The sequence below is a fragment of the Carettochelys insculpta genome, chromosome 3, assembly GCF_033958435.1.
Source record: "Carettochelys insculpta isolate YL-2023 chromosome 3, ASM3395843v1, whole genome shotgun sequence".
NCBI lineage: Eukaryota > Metazoa > Chordata > Testudines > Carettochelyidae > Carettochelys > Carettochelys insculpta.
In genome coordinates this window covers 106,410,447-106,434,849 of record NC_134139.1, presented here as the reverse complement: position 1 = coordinate 106,434,849, position 24,403 = coordinate 106,410,447, and the positions used below count along the sequence as shown (strand labels likewise).

Sequence of the window (24,403 nt, the reverse complement as noted above, 5' to 3'; positions counted from 1 at the left end):
CCTCGTTTTATCCAAAGCCTCATAACTCCAACAAAGAGGCGCGCCTACACCTCCTGGACATGAGGAGGGCGCTGGCTTTCTATATAGACAGGACTAAGTCCTTCTGGAAAACGGATAGATTTCTAGTCTCTCTCGCTCCCAAATCAAAAGGAGAAGGTCTCTCTTCGCAGAGAATCTCGAAGCACATCGTATCCTGCATAAAAATGTGCTACGAACTTAGACTCCTTTTACTGGCCCCGCCTAGGGCTCACTCCACTAGGGCGGTGGCGGCATCAACAGCCTCTTTCAAGGGCATTGCGCTAAAAGACATTTGCAGAGCGGCGACCTGGTCATCCTATGACACCTTCACCAAACATTATGCCCTTCACAGGGTATTCCAAGAGGATACCCGTCTCTCGACAGCGGTCCTCTCGGGGACAAGCTGCACATAAACCGATTACCCACCTCCTATCTTGGGTTACTGCTGGGTAGTCACCTATCGTGGAGCACCCACGGGGACACTCGAGGAAGAAAGGTAAGTTACTCACCGTAGTAACGATGGTTCTTCGAGATGTGTCCCCATGGGTGCTCCACCACCCGCCCATGCTCCCCGCTTCGGATCTCTGTTTCATATTTTTCAGGAGCATCCGAGGTGGTTGGTCAAGGAACTGGCGGGGACCGGATCACGCACATGGCCGGGAGCGCGCAAGGGAGCGGTGCACGCCGGCGCATGCATGGTCTGGGAGAAACTGCTGGAAAGATCCGACCTGCGGCGCTGGGGCAAGCCTGACACCTATCGTGGAGCACCCACAGGGACACATCTCGAAGAACCATCGTTACTACGGTGAGTAACTTCCCTTTCATAATGAAGTATCCATATTCATAGGACTGTAATAAGAACTCTGCAAAGCTGACCTGTGTGGTGCATTTAGATCGTTAAAATTAAGGAAGGCTTGTGGAAAACTTGAATTGCACTTCTATATTTCGTTGGCTTGTTCCTTTAACTATTGCTCTTTATCTTGTATACAGTGAGATAACTGAAGTTATCCATGGGTCAAAGTGGCAGTATGTGTCTGTCATCCCATCATAATAACTATCTTCATTATCTTTGTCACCTGGGCTCACAATCCAGTATAAAGAAATCATATAGATGGAAATGAAATGCCAAAAACCATTCCTCCACCATCCTTTGACACTAATGTGCCAGTTCATGCAAATTGCCAGACTGGTGGTGAGCTCACAATAGCATTTACTGGTTGGAGTGATTGCTGCTTCTCATCAGAAGCCCAGCCTTGAAGACTGGGACTGAATCTTTAATCTCTCATACTCTTTTCCGCCTTGGTACTCCCAAGATTCTCTGTTCTTCCCAACAGTGGTGCTTTTGGATGAATAAACTCTTTGATGGAAAAAAAAAATTCTCCTGGCTTTACTGGTATAATCTTTGACAGAGTCAACTTAGACTTTGTAAAGCTCAGTGTTTCCATGTGTTTGGTAGTATTGTTATTGTTATTTTATTATTTGTATTACCCGGAGATGGCTAAGTTCTTGACTGCTTCTTACCACAAACGCAAGTTTTAGTCCTGACACAGTGTAAGAAGTAATATTTGAAGAAGAAATGGGCCCTTGTTATCATTTAGTCTTATTACTTGTTTTTCCTCTCAAGCAGCCAGCCAGAATTGACACTGTCTTGTCAAGTGAGTGTGCTTCTAGTGTATAGTGCCACGGTGATGATAAGCAGAACAGCAGCAGAGTTAGGCTATGTCTACAAGATAAATTTGAATTTTAAGGCAGTTAGTGTGATATTACAACATGACTATATTTTAACTGTAGATACCATTAGCTTGATTTAGGGAGCGCTAATATCGATGTCGATATCGTTGGAACCGGCTGGGTATAGTGTCAAGTTCAAATTTAAAACTTCAAATAAAGGCCAGTGTGGAAGCACCATGCCTTAAAATTGAATTCGCCTCCAGAGGTGTCCCATATGTACCCCCGCAATGCCCCACTCTGGTCTCTGCTCTCCAGGTCCACTGGAATTGGGTAACAGGAAGACCGTGAGTTTCAATTTGGGAGTAGGAGCGCTGTGGCTGTGGTGTCATGTTTGTATGAGAGGCCGAGAAATGTCTTTTTCTTTGCTATTAGCGCTGCGAGTGCATCTACAAATAGCCCCTGCACAGAGTTCATGGTTCTCTCTCTACTTCTGCTAGCTGAGCACTTAGATATTTTTTTTCTGCCCTGCCTGGTGCCAGCTGCTGCCCCACAGCACCACATGGCAGCAAGGTTGTTGTGGGCGTTGTGCTTGTATAAGAGACCAAGAAAATTTTTTGGTGATTTACATTTATGCATGCTGCCCGCCCTCAGGTGCCACACAGTCTGGGTCTTTCCCATGCTCAACCACATCACATGGCTAGCCCCCAACCCAATAAAATGACATGCCTGCTGTTTGGTGCTGACCGTGCTGCCAGCCAGCACCATGTCCTGGGTTGTGTGTGCCTATGGCTCCAAGGGCAGGAAAGATTTTCAGTGGTATTGCTTCCACTGGGTCTCCCCTGGCAGTTAAGATTTTGGGGGGCTTGCAGCCATTCAGGGGGACTGCTTCACCTGACCCCCCCCCACCAAAAATATTTTGGGCCCTTTCTGCCACTGAGGGCGGGGAGAAAAACGGTGTTGCTGCCACTGGGGGGGGAAGTCTCCCCCAGTGGCTAAGATTTTGGGGGACTGCAGCTGCCCAGGGGGGGACTACCTCAACTGGGCCCTCCCTGAAACTGCCCACCCCAGCAAGGACGTAGGGGGGTAGACGTCGCCGGGCGGAAGTCTACTCTGGTGGCTGCCGCCCAGGTGGAACAGATCAAGTGGTCCTTGAGCCAAGGACCCCGCATCCCACTGTCGGAAAAGATTTTTGGGGACCATGTTAACTGGTCATTCAACCTCCCAAATACCAAACCGCCCCACGATAGCAATGAAATTTGGCGAGCCCCATCCGCTGTGTTGGCATTGTCTGTGTGGTGAAGAGGGAAGCCAAAAATCTTTTTTTCCTAGCCTTGTCTATCCCTTTTTTTTTTTTCTAACTTGGGACCTCTTCATGCATGGAAGAGTGGGTGGAGGGCCTGTTGAAAATACAGACTGTGCACAGAAGCTGTATGATGGACTGGGAAGCTACATACCTTCCCTGACCAAATCTCTTTTTCAAAACCTTTGCTATCTGCTCTTTCTTCATGCTTTTCATTGTCCCTGTGTTATTTTCAGGGGTCAGATGCAATTAAGGGAGGGGAAACAGTCAGTGGAGGGCCAGTTGTGAAGACACACACCTGCTGATTTTTTTTTATAAAGTCTTTCATAATTCAGTTACAGCTACAGTTTTAAAAAGCAATTGAGTTATAGAAGAAAGATATCTGTGCATTTGGCGATCTTTGTTGGTGCACTAGTTTTCCTTCCTTTCTTTCACCTGGAAAAAGTAGACATTTGCTTTCCAAGGGAGGGGAATGAGGGCAATGCTGTGTGGGAAGATGTCAAATACCAGTGAAAATACCCAGAATGCACTGCTGCAACAGTTGATGTTTCTTGATTGAGTGTGGCAGCTATAAGTCAACTTTGGGAGGAGCACATGTGGAAGTGAGGATAGTCAAATTCAAATTTATAAAATCCAGTGTTACAAAATTAAATTTAATTTGACTTTCTCATGTAGACTTAGCCTTAGGATCATTCCCTTCTACCTGTATGCCAGTTTGAGGAATGATGAAGCTGAGGAAACTGTGCTGAGCCTTCAAGAAAAAGCTAAAGTCATTTCAAAGGCAAAAGCTTTGTTTTCAGTTTTACTCTTCCTTCACCGCATTTTGCAGTTGCTTAAGGATTGATTGACTTACACTGGACCTGTTGTAAGTATCTTGAGCCACAGCAAAACAAGGCACATGCAGTGAAAGTTCAATAAGAAAACCCATATTTATTTCCTTTAATGTCTTTGTTATTTTTATTAGTTGTTATGCTAGTTTGCTTTAGGATTTGCCACTCATAATAGCATACTAAAACTGAAGAGAAATTCATTTCCTGTATAGAGTTATTCACAGGCAGTTCTAACTTGGTATATTTTCTGGAAAGTCACCCTTGTAAAACATCACAGACAACCACCCAGAAAATCAAAGCACCCGCCAAAGCAAATATCTCATTCCTGGAATATCAGGAAGGACTGGGAATGTTGTATGTTAAGGTATCATCCTAGGGCTGCATCATTATGCTCTGTTTGTGGCAACCAATGATAGAATACATTTTGTTTTAATATTTCCTCACACACAAAAATCTATTCACGTTAAGGTTGTTAAATAGACCATCTGCTACCACAAATTATAAAAACAAGGCAATAAAACATTGTCCCACAACATGCCTTCTGCACTCAATGGATGAGGTTTTTTCCTTTATTGTCCTTCTTTCCCCCATCCCCCTTCTTTCCACCATTAAGAGTACACTCATCTCTCGCTATACGAGCACAATTGGTTCCCAACTTTCTGCTTGTAGGTGAAAACTCACAAGAGGGATACTAAATTCCCAATAAAATACATGTAAAAATTTCTGATGGGGCACTAGAAGCCAAACTTGGGGAACGAATGGCAGCAGGTGGCGCTGCTTTTGAAAGGTAAGTGACCCTTGGGTTGTGGGGGAGATAAAGGCTGGGAGCAGTTTGGGGCCATGAGCGAGCTGGAGGGATAAAACCTGGTGGTGGGTTGGGTGTGCGGAGACGGGGGCAGGGTGTCAGGCTTCAGCGGTTTGGGGCCAGCGAGAGGCTGGGGGGAGTCAGGCTGCAGAGCTAGCAGGGGATCAGGCTGCCACGGTTTGGGGCTGTGGGGGTAGGGGGACAGGCTGCAGGGCCAGTGTAGCATCAGTAACTGCCTCCCTCAGACTTTCCTATGTGTAGCATATTTGGTTCAGGCTGCTGCTGTTTGGGGCTGTTGCGGGGGGTGTCAGGCTGCAGTGGGTTGGGTCAGTGGGGCAGGCAGGGGAGGTCAGGCTGTGGCAGAGTGGGGGAAGGGTCAGGCTGCAGCAGTTTGGGGCTGCAGGGGGAGCTTAAGCCGCGTATTAGCGGCGGGAGTTCACTCATCTAGTGAACAAAGGTAAGTATATGTGTTCCTCATTCAAGTGAGTACTTGTTAAGTCAAGTACTCATTTAAGGAGGGATGAGTGCACACATATATCCAACTTGCCTTAGATAATGTTTAGCGTGTACTGTGTTCATGTCCTTTGATTTATAAAGGGTTTGTGGGGCTTTCATAAATTACATTGTCAGTTGTGGGCATATGCTTAAGTGATGTTTGCTGTGAGAGAACCTGTATCCATAATGTTTAGGTTATATGAATGAGTGGTCTCTATCATTAGTGATCATTAGACATTTTGGTAGAAGTTACAGAACTGAATTTGGTTGTTCAGAGTAAAGATGAGGAGACACAAGTTGTCTTTGGTCACCGAGAGCATATTAATAAAATACCTGGAAATTTTTGAGGAGAAAATGAAAGTTTGATGAAAAACAGAAACAAAAAAAAAAAATTATTTGTTTTTCATCTAAATTGAGCCTCTGGTCATAGAGCTGAGCTGCTTGTATTATGAAACAGAACTAATTGACAGAGCCAAGCAGTTCTATCAGTCATGTAGTTGTAAATGATCGTTTTAAATATAGAGAAACTCTTTGTATAATTTTAGAAGTTCAAAAGTAACCAGTATCCAAAATATTATAACACGGTGTTTTTGTGGGAGAGAAGTTTGGAATTTCTGGGAGCTCTAGTTGTAGCCAGAAGAATGTAAGAAAAACATAATAAAAAGCTTAAAATGGAGCGTTTTGAAATGGGTCCTTTAGCAGCAGTAGTAGTAAAGATTTTGATTCAGATATGCAGAGAATTCAGTTTTCTTCTAAAGAGTTATTGTTGCAAATTTAAAGAATAAAGTAATTTAATTGTGAGTCCTTCAATTGCACTGAACATTGAAATTGCTGCCAGTGTCACCTAGTACGGAGTTTGTGCTTTCAGAGCATTTTATTTAAAGAAAGTTTTTGTTTATTGATCTTTATTTCAAAGATTTCATTTACATTAAGAAATTAGTGTGTGTTCTGTTTTTCTGCAGTTTCATAGTTTGTGTGTGCTTCAGAACTTGCTGATAGAAAGTAGTTGTAAGGACAGTAAAATATGTTTCAAAATAGATATGCATTTAAAAAAAAAGCTTTAGTTATTTAAATGTTCAAATTAAGGAAGACACAATTAGGGGTAATTTAGTGTCCTCCTGGAAGTCGTGAAGTCCACTCAAGAGTGGTCTGAGTTTGCGAACGGCTTCCTCTAGTTCTACCCTATTTAACTTGTCAGTTTAAATAGCTAACACTTTTCTGCAATGGCTGGTAAATTTATTCCGTCTGTCTGAATTATTTTGTTTTTAGCTCTTTTAAAAATTGCAAATGGATGTTTGTTTTAACTGTGAAAGTGTGTGTGTGGGAGGGAATGAACATATATTTGTATTAAGAGGAAAAAATGGAATTTTATTAACAGAATATACCTGAGAGAAAATGTTATCTATTACGTGTAAAAACTCCATGTTTGCATAAATTCGACCATTGCAAAGTCAAGTATTCAGAATTTAGGAAATACCACGGTTGAAGGTTCCTTATTTTAGCTGCCTTGTGAATGTGCTCAAAACAATGTAAAAGGTCTGTGGCAGAAGTCAGGACTATGACGTGGCTCCAGTGCCTTAAAACAGTAAGAGAATAGTCTATGCATTAAACGAGGCAGGGATCCTATAGAATACATAGTATTGGGTCATATTAAAAACTGTGCCATACAGTAGGTGCAGAAGAGGACCAAATTAAAATTTCATGATGATCCTTAATGCTGACATTTTCTAACTTTTTGGTGTGCAGTTTTTTTAAATCCTTTAAATGTAATTACCTGCATTTTTAAAAAAGCAAGCTGTAGTAACAGACGTTGTATGATATGGAACGACACAGGTCTGCCTAGTCATCTGCAGTGTTTTGAACCAAAGTCTTTTCCTTTGCAACAGATATTTTCTACTTGAGCTAACTGAATACAGTAAACTCTTTCATAGCTGGCATTGGAAGGATAGCTCAGTGGTATGAGCGTTGCCCTGCTAAACCCAGGGTTGTGAGCTCACTCCTTGAGGGGGCCATTTAGGGATTGGGGCAGATTTGAAGAAAAAAAAATCTATCAGGGATGGTGATAGGTCCTGCCATGAGGACAGGGGACTGGACTTGATGACTTCCCAAGGTCCCTTCCAGTTCTATGAGAGATCTCCAACCAGAACTTTGATAACCAGCATTTCAACCATAAGTAAGTTTAAGTTGTTTTTCACAAGTGAAAGTAAATACAAATAAATACAGTATACTTTTATAGTATGCAATGCAACTGTTCGTAGATAAAGTACTCTGCCTACGTTTTTGTTTGTTTCTTAATATCGAATCTGTTTGTTTTTTCTTTAGTGGCATGCATTGTGAGGTGCACCTCTCTAACCAGCATATTTAAATCCTGGTCCCAGGGTTGCAGGATAGGAAAAAGTTTATTTTAACTGCTGGCACAATAGGAATCCTGTTTTCTCTGTAGACCAACTGCAAAAAAGGAGAAAGTAATACACATGCTGCCAACTGCTTATACAACTATTTTCTAGACAACAGTGGATTGTTAGGAGTCAGAATTCTGGTGGCTAATGCTGCCTCCAAAAGGGAGTATGGTCTAATGGGTATAAATAGAGCCACACGTATAGCTTTGCAAAGGTTGATATTGTTAACAACAAGGTCTTGTTCCTAGCTCTGCTTGAAGTGATCTTGTGCAACCTCTCAGTTATGCTTTCTGTCAAATGGAAGGAATAACAATTGCTTGTGTCTTTAGTTAGTGGCATGAGTCCATGCTCACTGTAAGGGTTATTAAGCGCACAGAATGGTGGAAGAGCTAAGACGGGGAATCTTGGTCCTTTCTAGGAATCATGGGGGATGAGAGCAAGTTCAGTGCAGAGAGAGTGTTTAGCAGTTGTAGCAGCATCTCTGAAAACCTCTGTCAGCATGTGCAAATGGCTTAGAGGTAGCAAACCTGTGTTTTCCATGGTGGCAGCAAGAGATGCCTCAAATCCTCTTTCTGCATTTCAGGTTTTTGGTCCAAACTGGTGAGGTTGTAATGCTCTCCAAAAATAAATAAAATAAAAGCTAGACCAATTATATTAGTAAAACTATCTTTCATTCCTCACACTTATTCTCTGAAAAGAGCTAATCTATTTTTTCTGAGCTGTTTAAAAAAATCATTGAGTTAAAATGTTAAAATTATAAACTCAAAGAATTAAAAGCGGCAAAACTATGAGCAATAAAAATTAAGGCTATGTCTACACTTGCATATCTCTTTTGAAAGAGGCATGCAAATGAGGGAAATCAAAACTGCAAATGAGGTGCAGATTTACATATATGGTGCCTTATTTGCATATTTTGAAATAATATGCAAATTAGGTGATGTATATGTAAATCTGCACCTAATTTCCTCATTTGCATCCTTCTTTTGAAAGAGGAATTCAAGTGTAGACACTGCCTAAGTGTTTATAATGAAAAATATTAGGCACCTGTAACAATATTCATTTTTCCAGTCTATAATGAAATACTATCTATTAGAAAGCAGGCTTTAGTAGCAACATGCATGGTTACAGAGATCAATTTGTATTTCAGATTTCACTCATATTTTTCTGCTTGTGCAAGAAAAACATTGAGCCCAGGGCTGTTCTTGCTGAGGTGAATGAAATGAGAAATCTGCAAAACATTTAATTTGGGGGAAAAAAAATATTTTCATACCTTTTTTTTTAGAAATTTTGATTAGAACCCCATAGTTCTTTTCATTAACTAACCTGCAGTAGGTTTCTTGTAACTTAGTTGAGATATTTTAGGTTAAAGGTGGACAGCAGATTGTATCGAGAAGGTGAATTAAAATCCATTGCACAAGAGGTAAAATTGAAATTTACAGTACAATATCTGGTGTTCTTTGGGGGCGTATTCATTGAGGATAAATACAAATATGTGTAAATAGTTTTATGAAATAATTTTAAACCTCATTGGCACTCAGCAAACATAGTAGCATCAACCCAGAGTATATCTTTTTTTTTTCCCCATCCAAATGTAATTTCTAGTCATTCATTGATCTTTTTGATGCACTTCCTATTTTACAACATACTAGTAAAATATGGAGCAATATTCTTCCATACAATAGATGACATAAATGTACAGAATCACAACTGTCCCTTGTGTAGAAGAGACATGGATTATTTATATTCTCTGATGAAACCAACCCCCCCCCGCCCAAAAAAAAAAGGGAGTCTGATTGGATAATTTTCTGTTTAAATAACTCCAGTTCATATCAGAAGCACAAGAGCCGTTTCTACATAGGCCCCTTTCTTCAAAAGTGACATGGTAATATGTGGCCTGAAATATGCTAATGAGGCGTGAATTCAAATTCCCCACACCTCCTTAGCGTACGATCACGTGATTTGGAGTCCAGAAGACCATTCTTCCGGACTCCAAAATGCCATGTAGAAGCGCGGCCCCTGGGGGATTTTCTGGAAGGAAGTCCTTCTTCCAGAGGCCCCTTCTTCCTGAAAATTTTTGGGAAGAAGGGGCCTCTGGAAGAAGGACTTCCTTCCGGAAAATCCCCCAGGGGCCGCGCTTCTACATGGCATTTTGGAGTCCGGAAGAATGGTCTTCGGGACTCCAAATCACGTGATTGTATGCTAAGGAGGCGTGGGGAATTTGCATCCGCACCTTATTAGCATATTTCAGGCCACATATTACCATGCCACTTTCGAAGAAAGTGGCCTGTGTAGAAAAGGCCAAGATGTTTGGGACTCTTAAAATTATGATATTTGGGAAGTTTAGTATTTTTGTATTCTGGAGTATTGCTGAAGTGTATCCCTGTGTACATGCTACATATGGGCGTGGAAGAAAAAATAATTTTTACCCTCATAAGAAAGAAGAGACAACTATGTGTTCCTAAGATGGATGCTCCCACCTTAGAAGCTGATCATTTTTTATTACAAAATCATGACAGTGCTTTAGTGAACACATATGGAAATTTAAACCGGGTGCACAGTGAAATACTAGTTTTTATCCTGGGTACCTTCTTGCCTTCTTAAACGCATACAAGATGGAAACAATAACCGTTACCTGCGTACTTGCTCTGTACAGAAAACTACTAAACAAAACGTCATATGAATAAATGATTAATGTTCATTTTATCACTGATCACATTTCCAATAGAGAAACATTATATTTATTGTTCGACAGATGTATGCAAATGAATACACAGGTAGGTGATGAATCTGGGTAAAGACCATTTAAATCTCAGTTTATGCTTTTGCATTATTGTATAATTCATACCTGCTGATATATGACCTCCTTTCCCTGAAAAGATTCCCATTACTTATCCAGGCTGCTGCTAGGGAGAGTGACCTGCCCAAAGGTGCATGTAGGGCCCAACTCAATCCTTGATGTCAATGGGATTCCTTCACATAATTTTAAGAGGCTTCAAAGAAGAACCTTAATACTTCGTTCGGTGTTTGTTTTGCAAAGTGGGAAAATGAAGAGCTTTCAGCTCTTATCTATAACCTGCGTGCTTTCAGATAGATGCCCCTGAAGTAACTAGAATGTTTACTACGTTCTTTCTACTTTTAGGAGCACAAAATGTGGCTCCCGTTTAAGAGACAAAGAAAAGTTCAAACAGCAGGAGGTAAAAATTATGCAGGTTTTATCCCCAGAACATGCAGGAGCTTAGCATGGGGAATAGAGAGCTTCAACGGGAAATTTTTAATGAATATTCTAAACAATAAAAATGCCCTCAGTATTGATACAACTTTGACTTGCTTCTCCTGCTCCAAACTGCAAGCACTTATCATAGCAACTACAGTCTTTGGTTACAGTGATTTTCCTAATAAAGAAGAGCTACAGTTTTGTTTTGCAATAAATAATGCATTTGTCTTTAATGTGCAAATGCTGTTACTTAAATTTTAAACTGTTTCCGCAAGGAATAATCTTTTGGGGGGATATGCAGGTGTATGTACAGCGCTTAATACAGCGAGAGGTCAAACGTTAACTGGGGCTTGTGGCATTATTGCAATACAGATATTTAAATATTGTTATTCTGTTTGATTTTATGATGTCCCTGTGTTGCTTCCTTTTCAAACAGGTCTATGGAAATGCAGGATCTAACAAGTCCCCATAATCTTGTTGGAAGCAGTGATAATCCTAGTAGTTCCAAACTGGATAAATCTAATCTCAGCAGCACATCCATCACAACAAATGGAACGGGAGGTGAGTGTAAGACATCATCAATGTATAGAATGTTGCTATCTGGGCTTTTGCTATTTTTAATAAATTTCTTAAGTTTAGCATTTCAGTATAATGATGAGCATAAGGCAGATTGGTATCAGCCCTCAGCACGAAAGCTTTTAAGAACCTTTTAAACTTGTACCATTGTTTCCCTTTAATTCTGTTCATTAACTTGAAACTGAATGAGGAAACATACTGGATCTGGAGACCCTGTTGTCTGCAAATACTGGTTGAACCTCTCTAGTCCAACACCCTTGGGAACTGACCAGGGGTGAACAAGAGAATTTGCCAAATGAGGGACGTCAGTATTATCTAGCAGCATTACTAACACTTCCACTGCTTACTGGGCTCTTATAAGACATTTAGGGGTAAATTACATATCAATAGCAACACAGAAAAGTGAGAGCCAGGACTGGTGGCTGTAAACAAGCTTTATGGGACCACGGAAACTTGGCCATACGTGAGAAATGGTCATCCAGCTAAATAAAATCACGCTGGATTATGGAAGTTGTTGGGAAAAAAAAGTTGTCAGATAAGAGATGTGCAACCAGTACTGAAAGTATAACATAAATAATGGTTGTAACATGCCAGTCTTTCTCACTGTATAATGCTCAAACCATGCAAGTCCTAGCAAGGGGCCTTGTGAGGTCATCTAGTCTAGTACTCTGCAGTGAGGCAGGACCAAGTAAACCTATTCCATCCCTGACAGATATTTGTCTAACCTGTTCTTTAATTACTGCTGCTTATTACTCAATTTATTACTTAAAACAGTTATTGCTTGGTATACCTCTATAATGACATTATTATTGTTTAGCTCAGTCAGAGGTACTGCATTTTAATGCTAATGATTTATGGTGCTTTTGGTCTGGTGAGTAATCTGAATGCGACACTGCACAGTGTGAGCAAAGGTGTTAGTATATGAGGTGAACTCCTAGTCCCTGTGGTGTCAAGGAGTGTTGCACCATTCATTTCAGCAGAGCCAGGATTTCGCCCCTGATTCTTTGATTTTGAACATGTGTGCACCATATTTGCATTTTAGCATTTTATAGTTCAGTTTTTTTCTTCCCACAGTATTAAAAAGTTTTGTTCGTCTCTCTGCAAAAATTCCATTAATGCCTGTGAAAATTTATCATGTACATTTGGAGTGTGTAGTCCCCTCTACTGATACCTTTAAGATTAAATACATTCACCTTTAATAACCCAAATATCAATATTCCAGAATATGGAGAGGCTGAAATTAGAATTAGACCTTTAACAGCATTAATAATTCTGTGTGTATATTGTACTGAAACCTTGTACACAAAAGCAATACTGTGAGAGACAAAGTGCAAACACACCTACTGGCATTGAAGATTATTCATGTATGTTGACCAGACACACAGACAATGAACCTTTATACCATTCCCATCCTCAGGAGACAACATGACTGTTTTAAACACTGCAGACTGGTTGCTGAGTTGCAGCACTCCCTCTTCTGCAACAAGTATGAGAGATCATGGTACAGTGCATGTGTGTGACTGCGTGACTCCATGACTGCTGTGTTACATCTCTCTTGCTTTGTTTCCTTCTTTTGCTCTGTGGTTTAGAACATTTTTTATTTGATTTCCTACTTCTAAGAGTTGGTGTGCAGAGCTGGAAAACCAGAAAGCAGCAATAATGGACCTTTTTACCATACCTGTTAACCCATTTCACTAGGAACAAGAATCTTAGTTGTCCTAGAATGAGGTTACTGCAATCATCTTCATAATCTAATGGCATCATTTTCAGAGAGGCTGAGCATCCCCAGCTCTGATTGTCATTGTTGGGAGCTATGGAGACCCAGCTTTCTTTGAAACCAGATTGTTTGTTTGTTTTTTTCCTACAGAATGTCCATTTATCATTTTGTTTTTGTTTTATTTTTAGGTACTACAATATATGCTTACCTCAGTACAAATCAAGGCTGTAAATATACCGTAATTATAATGATATATATAAATAAAATACACACACACACACACACACACACACACACACAAACTAAATATAATGGGCAATATACAAATATTAAGATCCTATAATCAGTAACTGCCACTTGTTCTTTTCCTCCCTTATGGATTATTATGATTATGATTATTTACTTTGCACTGTAGTAGCATCTAGGGACCCACTCATACCTCATTGCCCAACTGTGATAGGTACTATAAAAAACATAAGCAAATGATGGTGCCTGCTTTAGAAAGGATACAATCTAAATTTAGTTTAAATATGGATATGCATGGTAGTAACGGTTTGCAGATTGGGTTAAGAACAGTGTTCCCTGTAAGCTGTGTGTTTGTGCACCCGCTCAGGAGGGATTCAGATGCTGCCCAGATGATTAGCAGAGCACCCACAGTTAGGTTTTCTGGTTTCTACTGGTGGCGTGTATTTGCACATGCCTCTGTGAACATAAAAATTATTCTGCTCATGGGTGGAAAAGATCAGAGGGAAAATTAGTTGAGAGGCACATGCATATTTTCAGAGGCACCAACCAAGACTCCTAAATTTGCACTTGCAATTTGGTGCAACAAAATGGTAACAGGCTTTTTGCATAAATTAGTCACGTGTCTGCTCAAGCAAAAATACAAGCTTTTAAACTTATCCCATATTGCACGTGTAATTGCACATCATTGTTGCAGAGTTAATTCAGGCTCTTAATTACAGCTGTTATTGCGAACCCCCCCACCTACCCTGCACATCCTTTCAACCTGATGCTTGCTTCCCGGGTTAGCTGTCTTGTCTTGGGTGTTGGCTAAATCATAGATAACGCTTTCACTCAGGTTTGTAATCCATCCACTTTGCAGTGAGGACTCAGGATATATCACTCAAGTGTTGGTAATTCTCCAGTGTCTTCCCACATTTCCAGAAGGACCGATGAGCGCTCTCATAATTCACTGTGAGAAAACCAGAGTGGCTTATCTTACAGCAGGCCAAATCACCATGAGATATGCCCCCCACATGGGGTGGCCTTCGCAGTGTGTCACCTGACACCCAAGTAAGCCCAATGCAAGTGCTCTGACCCAGGTGCCAATCACCTTGGATGGCCACTCTCACATTCCTGGAATATTAGACAGTCTGGCAATCCCTGCCAGAGTCACTGCTCCGTCCAGGGTGATCTTCTATGAATAGTGCTTGCACAGTAGTGCTGCATGGGGACTTGGTTTTCCAGAACATCCTAGCCACCAGCTGCCCATGAAGTAATGCCAGCAGGGGCAGGGCAGCATGCTGTTCACAGCGGTGTCTCTTGTCCAATACTGCAGAAAACCTCTCCTGGTTTTGTCACACCTACCACACAGGGGACAGATTTCTCAAAAACAGTAACAGAGAGAAAGCAGTGCTAGTCTATATACTGTCAAAACAAAAGAGCGGTAAAGTAGCACTTTGAAGGCTAACAAAATAATTTATTAGGTGAGCCTTACGTGAGACAGACCCACTTCTTCAGCCCACAGCCGTACCAGAACAGACTCAATATTTAAGGCACAGAGAACGAAAAATAGTAATCAAGGTTGACAAATCAGAAAAAAAAAAATTATCAAGGTCAGCAAATCGGGGGGGCGGGGGGGGGAGTCAAGAATTAGATTAAGCCAAGTATGCAGAAGAGCCCCTATAATGACCCAAAAATTCACATCCCGGTTCAAACCATGTGTTAATGTGTCAAATTTGAATATAAAAGAGAGTTCAGCAGCCTCTTTTTCAAAACTGTTGTGAAAATTCCTCTTCAGTAAGACACAGACCTTCAGGTCATTAACAGAATGGCCCACTCCATTAAAATGCTGGCTGACAAGTTTGTAGATCGGGAGTGTTTTTATGTCTTTTTTGTGCCCATTAACTCTGTCTAAGAGAGTTTGACGTCTGTCCAAAATACAAAGCATCTGGGCATTGTTGGCACATGATGGCATATATGATGTTAATTGATGAACATGAGAATGTGCCCATGATTCTGTGAATAAGCTGGTTAGGTCCAGTGATGGTATCTCCAGAATAGATATCTGGACAAAGCTGGCAGCGGGCTTTGTTTCAAGGAAAAGTTCCAGGACTGGTGTTCCTGCGGTATAGACTGTGGATGTTGGTAAGAATTCTCATAAGGTTGGGAGGTTGTCTGTAGGGGAGAACAGGCTTGTCACCTCGGGCCTTCTGTAGTGTGGCATCCTGATAAAGGATAGGTTGTACGTCTTTAATAATTCGTTGCAGTGGTTTGAGTTGGGGGCTGTAGGTAATGACCAGTGGTGGTCTGTTCTTTTGGCTTGTTTGGGCCTATCTTGGAGTAGCTGGTCTCTGGGTATTCGTCTGGCCCTGTCGATTTTGCTTTTTTATTTCTCCGGGTGAGTAATTCAGGTTTATGAATAGATGGTAAAGATCTTGTAGTTTTTGGTCTGTCAGTAGGATCAGAGCAAATGCAATTGTACCTAAGGGCTTGACTGTAAACAATGGATCTAGTTATGTATGCAGGATGGAAGCTAGAAGTATGTAGGTAAGTATAGTGTTCTTCTACGAGTGTCCCCGTGGGTGCTCCACAATAGGTGTCGGGCTCGCCCCGGCGCCGCAGATCGGAAACTTTCCAGCAGTTTCTCCTGGACCGTGCATGTGCCGGCGCACGCCGCTCCCTTGCGTGCCCCTGGCCACGTGCGCGATCTGGTCCCCGCCAGTTCCTTCTTAACCGCCATCGGCTGCAGACAGAATCCGCTCAGGCTGTGGCCAGAGTCAGCGTAGTTAGAGTTTTTAGTTTAGACTGTTGATTTCTTTTCTTGCGCAAAAAAAAAAAGGGGGGGGAGAAAAAGGACAAAAAAAAATATATAGAAAGTTTTAGTAAAAGAGAGAGAGGAGCAGAGACAACGCGGGGCCGTGAAGGCCAGTAGGCCTCCTGCCGTGGCAGGCTGGGGTCCATGAAAGGGGAACAGGCACAGAGACAGTGCTAAGTACCCTATTAACAGCTCAAAAGACTCACCGCGATGTCCTCTTCAGGATTCAAAAAGTGTGAGTCCTGCCGCGAAGCTATGCCGGCCTCCGATGGGCATAGTCAATGCATTAGGTGCCTGGGGGAATCACACGTTACCCAGAAGTGTTCCTTTTGTGCAAAGCTCACAGCCAGAGCCAGAAAGGATAGAGAAATGCGGCTGAAAATGCTGTTGTTTGATAAGGCCCTCCAGCCAGACGTGCCGGAGAGGCCTCAATCGGAGGGACCCACAGGGCTCCATAAAAGGAAGGCGGCTTCCCTCACCCCCTCGGTGCAGAAACGGAGGAAGCTCTCTCCAGCCCGATCCCTGCCGGCGGTCACAGCAAGCGGGACGGGCGTAGCACACAGCCCCCAGCCGCAGTCTCAAACAAGCGGCAGCGCATGTGGCAGAGGCTGAGCCTCCAATTACTAAACAGCCAGCACGCACAGCCTTCAGAGCGGCGGCCAGACAAGCGCCGGAACCGGCGGCACCGCCGCAAGCGGCACAGATCCCCGCGGCGCCAACGGTGCAGGGCCAACAGGCACGCAGCCTGCAGGCACCGGAGGAGGCTATCTGCACAGCGCTGACAGCGGGGCCGAGATCCCCAGCACGGGAGGGGGCAGTGCCAGCCCCGCAGGGGAGGGGAAAGGCAGCAGCAAAAACCCAGCACTGCAGCCCTTCTCCAGACAGGGCTGCAGTGCTCCTTTCAACAAGCCCTCCCCTTATGCTGCGCACGCCAACCAGAAGGCATGGGTCTCCTCCAGCCTACCCAGAGCCGCCGCCTCCATTCCTCCAACCAGCGTCACCGTGGCTCGGGCCACCTTCACCTTTTCTGGGATTGGATCCGCTGGAGTACTGTCACAAACCAGTTTCACCACTGTCTCAGTCATTGAGAAGATCTCGCTCTCCCAGACATCGGGGGTATGCGCCTCGAGAGTGGTCCAGGTCTCCGTCCCAGGAACCGTGCCCGTGCTGCCATGGTTGCCCTTACCATGCTGGGCATAGACACCACAGGCATACACCCCAGGGGCAGGTTCCCCTTGACCGTCCAATACCCCCGCGGGCACTCACGGACGGGGACAGAAACACAGCGGTCTCAGGGGGAATTGATATTGGAACCCCGAGATTTTCCCTTGCAAGCCTCTAGCGAGAGGGTGTGCCACCGACAGCAGGACCCTGAGAGTTCGAGGGAGGCTTACCCTAGTGGTCCTCCTTGTCCTCCCCCGACGAGGCTATGGCCCCCGGGGATGTTGCTTCCCCGGACGACCTCAAACAGTTTCAGGAGCTGTTTAAAAGGGTGGCTTTCACGCAAGGCATCCAAACAGCAGAGGTGCAGGAGAAGCTCCTTAAAAATCTGAGACCTCCGGCCTCATCCAAATTCGCTATTCCGCTCGACGAAGCAATCATGGAGTCAGCCACCACCATATGGCAGACCCCGGCTTCCGCTCCACCTATAAACAAGAGATCAGATAAGAAATACTTCGTCCCGGCGAAGGACATGGAGTTTCTGTTTAGTCACCCACAACCAAATTCACTGGTGGTAGAATCGTCTCAGCAGAGATCAAAGACTTCCCAGTACAAAGCGGGGGGCACAGACAGAGATGCCAAGAAGCTAGAGCTATTCGGCATATTTTCATATAACGATCCACCCGGCACACAGACGCTTTCTCCTTTTTATGGCTGGCAAAGAACATTTCCAATACAAGGTCCTTCCATTCAGCCTCTTCTTGGCCCCCAGAGTCTTTACCAAAACCCTGGCAGTGGTGTCAGCCTACCTGCACAGACAGGGGGTATTTATATTCCCATATCTGGACGACTGCTTACTGAAAGGGGCCTCGAAGGCAGAGGTACTACACATGATACGCGTCACAGCGAACACGTTTTCTTCGCTGGGCCTGGTCATCAACCTCACGAAGTCAAAGACCGACCCCACACAAGACATAGAGTTCATAGGGTCTCGTATAAACTCTATTACAGCAAGGGTCTATCTACCCGATGCTCGCTTTTGCGCCATCGGTTCCCTGGTGCAAGTCATTACATACAGCCCCATGGTGCTGGTCTTAACGTGCTTGCAGCTGCTAGGCCACATGGCAGCGGCAACGTCTGTGGTGCAGAACGCCAGATTGCATATGCGCAGCCTGCAACATTGGCTGGCAAGCATCTACAAGCCGGCGTCCCACACTGCCCGCAGGGTGGTATCGCCCACGACAGAGGTGCGCAGATCCCTGCAATGGTGGGTAAACCCCAAGAACATGCTAACAGGGGTACCCTTTCACCAACCACAAATCTCTCTTTTTCTTACTACCGACGCTTCCCACATAGGGTGGGGAGCACACATCGACAACAAGGTGACGCAAGGACTGTGGTCCCCTACAGAACAGTCACTGCATATAAATATACTAGAGCTCAGAGCAGTGTTCAATGCCTGCAAACACTTTCGAGACCACATACAAGGCAAAGTAGTCGGGATCAATACAGACAATATCTCCACCATGTTTTATATAAATCGACAAGGACGAGCTCGATCCCATGCCCTATGTGTGGAAGCAGTCCGGCTGTGGAACTGGTGCATCGCCAACAATATAACGTTGAAGGCCTCATACTTACCAGGCACTCACAATGTGAAGGCAGACCAGCTGAGCAGGGGCTTTGCACTCACGCACGAATGGCAGATCCGCTCCGATCTGCTACGACCGATCTTTCATACATGGGGGTTTCCCCAGATAGACGTGTTTGCCACTCAGCACAACAAGAAGTGCCCCCAGTACTGCTCCAGGGCAGGATTGGGGCAGAGGTCCCTGGGGGACACATTTGCAATTTCGTGGAAGGGCCCCCTGCTTTACGTGTTTCCCCCCACAGTGCTCATCCACAAGGTCTTGCAGAAGGCCAGGAGGGAGAGAGCCCACATGATCCTAGTAGTCCCAACGTGGGATCGACAGCAATGGTTCCCCTTGCTTCTGCGCATGTCGGACCGCCCACCGCTTCCCCTTCCAGTGGCGCCGGACCTGCTCACGCAGGCCCCAGGGGTCCATAGTGCACCCCACACCCTTAGGCCTGCGCCTACAAGCATGGTTAATCCATGGCTCAGCTCCCTAAAGAGTACATGTACGGAGGGAATACAACAAGTCCTGGAGAGTAGCCGAAGGACCTCCACCAGGAAGACTTATAAGCAGAAATGGACTCGATTCACTGCATGGTGTTCTGCCAAGCAGTTAGCTCCCCTTGATGTTCCTATACATGTAATACTAGAATACTTACTGGACCTCAAAAGAGGCGGGCTCTCCCTATCCTCACTAAAGGTCCATCTCGCCGCTATATCGGCTTTTCGGCATGAAGAGGAAGGGCCCATGGTGTTTGCTCATCCTATTGTTACCAGGTTCCTGAAGGGGCTGGTAAACCTGTACCCCCCTCGGAAACTGCTTCCACCATCATGGAACTTGGACCTGGTGCTCAGTGTGCTAACGGGCCCACCTTTTGAACCCTTAGCCACAATTCCCCTACGTCCTACTTACGATAAAAACGACCTTCCTTCTTGCAATCACGTCAGCTCGCAGGGTGAGCGAGCTCGCAGCGGTTATGGCAACGCTGCCCTGCACAGTATTCTCAAAGGAGGCGGTAACCTTAAGGCTGCACCCAACCTTTGTTCCGAAAGTTTCTTCAGAGTTCCACCTTAACGAACCTATAGTTTTACCCTCGTTTTACCCAAAGCCTCACAGCTCCGGCAAGGAGGCACGCCTACATCTCCTGGACGTGAGGAGGGCGTTGGCCTTCTATATAGACAGGACTAAGTCCTTCCGGAAAACGGACAGGCTTCTAGTCTCTCTCGCTCCCAGGTCGAAAGAGGAGGGTCTCTCTTCACAGAGAATCTCGAAGCACATTGTGTCCAGTATAAAAATGTGCTATGAACTTGGAAAGACTCCTTTGCTGGCCCCGCCCAGGGCCCACTCCACCAGGGCAGTGGCGGCGTCAACAGCCTTTTTCAAGGGCATCGTGTTAAAAGACATCCGTAGAGCGGCGACCTGGTCATCCTGTGACACCTTCGCCAAACATTATGCTCTGCACTGGGTATTTGAAGAGGATACCCGTCTGTCGACAGCAGTCCTTTCAAGGGCGAGCTGCACATAAACTGTTTACCCACCTCCTTACTTGGGTTACTGCTGGGTAGTCACCTATTGTGGAGCACCCACGGGGACACTCGTAGAAGAAAGAGAAGTTACTCACCGTAGTAACGATGGTTCTTCGAGATGTGTCCCCGTGGGTGCTCCACCACCTGCCCATCCTCCCCGCTTCTGATCTCTGTTTAGTGTTTTTCAGGAGCATCCGAGGCGGTTGGTCAAGGAACTGGTGAGGACCGGATCGCTCACGTGGCCGGGGGCGCGCAAGGGAGCGGCGCTCGCCGGCGTATGTGCGGTCCGGCAGAAACTGCTGGAAAGTTTCCGATCTGGGGCGAGCCCGACACCTAATGTGGAGCACCCACGGGGACACATCTCGAAGAACCATCGTTACTACAGTGAGTAACTTCTCTATCAGTGAGTTTCTGGTAGAGTGTGGTACCGATCAGGCCATCCTTGATTTGTACTGTAGTGTCCACGAAATGTATCTCTCATGTGGAGTAATGGAGGCATAGTCTATATACTATCAAAACAAAAAAGCAGTAAAGTAGCACTTTAAAGACTAACAAAATAATTTATTAGGTGATGAGCTTTCGTGAGACAGACCCACCTCTTCAGCCCAAAGCCATACCAGAACAGACTCAATATTTAAGGTACAGAGAACCAAAAATAGTAATTAAGGTTGACAAAAGAGGACTCTCATATAAAACTAGACAAATAGCCTCCCTGTGGTCACTTAAGTTAATTCTGTAATGGAGACACATACCCTGGGAGGCTAATTTCTGTATTTCTACATCCTTTCTATGAAGTTGGATTCTCATGCTTTGGTCACTCAAACTTCATTCCAAATACAGCTATAAGTTTTGCTCATACAAAATCCTTCAAGCATAGTTTTGGAGGTCAGTCGCGAGGCCCACTGAAAACACAGGCCAATATGGTATCTATTTTAAACAAAGAAGCCATTGTATATCAACAAAATAAAAAAAGCAGTCATGTAGCATTATTTTGTTAGTCTTTAAAATGCTGCATGACTGGTTTGTTTGTTTTTTTTATGATGTTAAGGTACAGACTAACACATCTACCTCTCTGTTACCATTATATATTGTGTAACAAATATCTCAAGATAATGTCGAGTTGTTATTAGAACACACACAACTTCCAACTGTAATCTATTATGCTGGAAGGCCCTGTCCTACAGAATATGACACACATGCTTAATATTGCAGGTTTGGGGCTAAAAATTACTAAGGTTTCAGAGAGCTGCCTTTTTTGAAAAGGAAGTTTGAAATGACTCTATGTATGCAAGTCAGACACTTGAAGGCATTATAAAAAATCTTTGACATGGGGGTGGTGCTGTGCCAATGGCTTATGCTATGGGGGGCTAGACAGCTATGTGCAAAAGTAGCAATTCAGTCTGATTATGGAATAATTCAACTATTCTATCATTTCAGTAGGTACAGGTGACGGAAGAAGTACATTGTCACAGACAACTTAATTCTTAACCAAGTGGCAAGGGGGAACTCCGGAGGGCAGACACATATTACCCTGATAGTGCTCAGCCTAGTACACTGGCTTCTCCTTTAATCCCACTTTCTGAGAGGACATTTGGACCCCAATTCCTATGGCTTTTAGTTAACTTGTATCTTGGTGGGACCCTCCCTATGTCATGTTCCCACTGCCTACTTGCATCTGTGGTTGGTTAGTATTGCTTGGCAGAATGTGTGATAGACTGTTTCATGCTATCTGTTGAGTTATGCCATCGGATGTACATGGCTGCCCTTCGGCTGTTCCCTGCATGTGCTTCCCCTCACACCCATCAATTGTAGATGTTCTAGATCCGTCTTTCTGACAGCCCAGTTATCATTTGCTCAGGTCCTATTTAATGAAAACCCAAGCCCTGCACATACGCTTCCTTGGTTGCTCCTGGACTCTGTAATCTTGCATTGGAGTTGCAGACAGCTTCTCCCATTCTAGTCAGAGTACAGCATCCCTCCCTAACACTCACAGCTGGAAAGGTTGCTTGGCTGTTCTGACTTTATCCCACCCTCTTGTTGATGGTTTCATGTGATGCTGTGTGTAGCCTGTCGCCTTCCATTGGTCTTTTGAGCAGCATCCTCCTTGTCTGCCACCTAATTCTCTCCTTTATCACTGGAACCCCTCACAGCTATCTGAAGTTTCCTAGGAAGGCCCTCAGGCTTGGATGTGAAGTGAAAGGAAGGCGTAATATGTCTGGATAATTTTCTTAGACACCGTTCTGGACTGACCTGTTAAAGGAGCCATACTTACCTATTCTCACTGGCCACTCCTCTCCCTGCCTTGTGATTGGTTTCAAGTGCAGTAGAACCTGAGATCGTTAACACCTTGGGAATGGAAGTTTGTTCAAACCTCTCAAACATTTGTAACACTGAACAAAATGTCATGGTTGTTCTTTCAAAAATTTACAAACGAACGTTGTCTTAATATAGTTTTATTATGCAGAACAAAAATGCCACCTTTTAACTATCTTATTGACCTGAAACAAGCATAGAAACAGTTTCATTACATTGCATTTTTTTCAAAAAACTTCCCCCTCATTTTTTACATTTAACACAGTGTAGGACTATAGAGTACTTGCTTTTTTAACTCCCTGCTGCCTGATTGCATACTTCCAGGTCCAAATGAGGTACGTGGCTGACCAGTCAGTTTGTAATTCTGAAGCTTCCCTGTGTAAGGCAGGAGAATAGGAGTAGAATCTATTGCTCACCTGATTCATTATATTATTTTTGCCTTCTCAGTCCTTAAAATATAGCTTATTTGTTAAAAAATGAAACTTTTCAGGTCATTAGCTCCAAAATATGAGACACCAGTTTGGCCATCTTGTGCTATCAACTCAAGTAAGTTGTGCACATCATATATGATGGTACTTGTGGGGAGCCACCTTCTGGGCTCACCTTCTCTCTTAGCAGCACTTCAATATACTTCCTTTTTATCAGTATATACATTTCTGCTGTTTTGGTTTCTGGAAAGGGACTAAATCATGCTTTAAAAATACAGCCTTTGATGTATATTCTTTACAGCAGTAATTCAAATGATGGTTTGTAATTCCAGTCTTTAAGTTACTCTCCTCCCCCTCCAGGACAGATTTGTAGCAGTGTCAGAACATTTAATGATGCCACACACAGTTATATGTGCTACAAAGCCTAGGTAAAAAAGTGTGTTCTCAAAATATAAGATCACACGATTTAATCTCAATTCTAAATTTTATTGCCTTTTTTCTTTTAAAATTAAACCTTCTTTTTGTTGATTTAATGTTTTTATTTCATTATTTAATTAAGTGCAACATAAAAAATACGTATTCCAAAGCTCTCGCCGTGCAAACAGGTCTTGATAAAAATTGAACGTATAGATGAGATCTGTTTAAAATCGAGGCTATCTCAAAAGGCATTTTCCAGATGTGGTGTTCACAAAATGTAGTTCTAGTTTGATGTTTTCTGTCAAATTAATTAAAGAGTTAGGGAAGTGGGGGAAAGTGACTGCTTGACAGGGAGAGAAACACTAAGTGAATATTTGTACTTAGGAAATTGTGCTGCACATCACAGTGATTGGAATTAGGGATGGTTCAGTGCAGTACTTTATATTTCAGTATTTAGGCCCAGATTCAGGAAAGCAATTAAGCACATACTGAAGTACTTTCTGGAAAGCTTGTCAGTCTAGGTAAAAGAGAGAAATGGTAGCCCACTGGCTAGGGTACTTGCCTTGGTCTTGGGAAACATGCTTTGAACTCCCTGGTCTACTGGAGTGTCTGTGTATGACTTGGGGCACAAAACCATGCCTCAGTTATCCATATGTAAAGCTGAGTTGTTAACACTTCCCTACCTCACAGTCTTATGAGAATAAATGCATTGAAGAGTGTGAGATAGTCAAAGAATACTGTGAAAGGGGCCATATCGTGAGAGAAGCGGGGGGTTGTGACAGTCAGAAAAGGGAACAGATTGAGGAGAAAACCTAATTAGGACGTTGCACACATTCTGATATATGTAGAGAGAAAGATG

General features: G+C 43.7%; 1 protein-coding gene across 20 annotated transcripts in view; it reads left to right on the top strand.

Moving 5' to 3' along the window:
• EYA4 (EYA transcriptional coactivator and phosphatase 4) overlaps positions 1 to 24,403 on the top strand; it is a 236,951-nt gene that overhangs the window by 151,911 nt on the left and 60,637 nt on the right. For 11 of the 20 annotated variants that reach the window (XM_074990530.1, XM_074990527.1, XM_074990532.1 and 8 more), the window contains 2 exons: positions 11,169 to 11,293; positions 12,726 to 12,794. In XM_074990530.1, coding sequence (XP_074846631.1) covers positions 11,169 to 11,293; positions 12,726 to 12,794 — 194 coding nt within the window. Of the gene's footprint in view, positions 1 to 11,168; positions 11,294 to 12,725; positions 12,795 to 24,403 lie in introns of those variants that run through there. The other 9 variants (XM_074990539.1, XM_074990547.1, XM_074990537.1 and 6 more) reach the window with 5 other exon arrangements.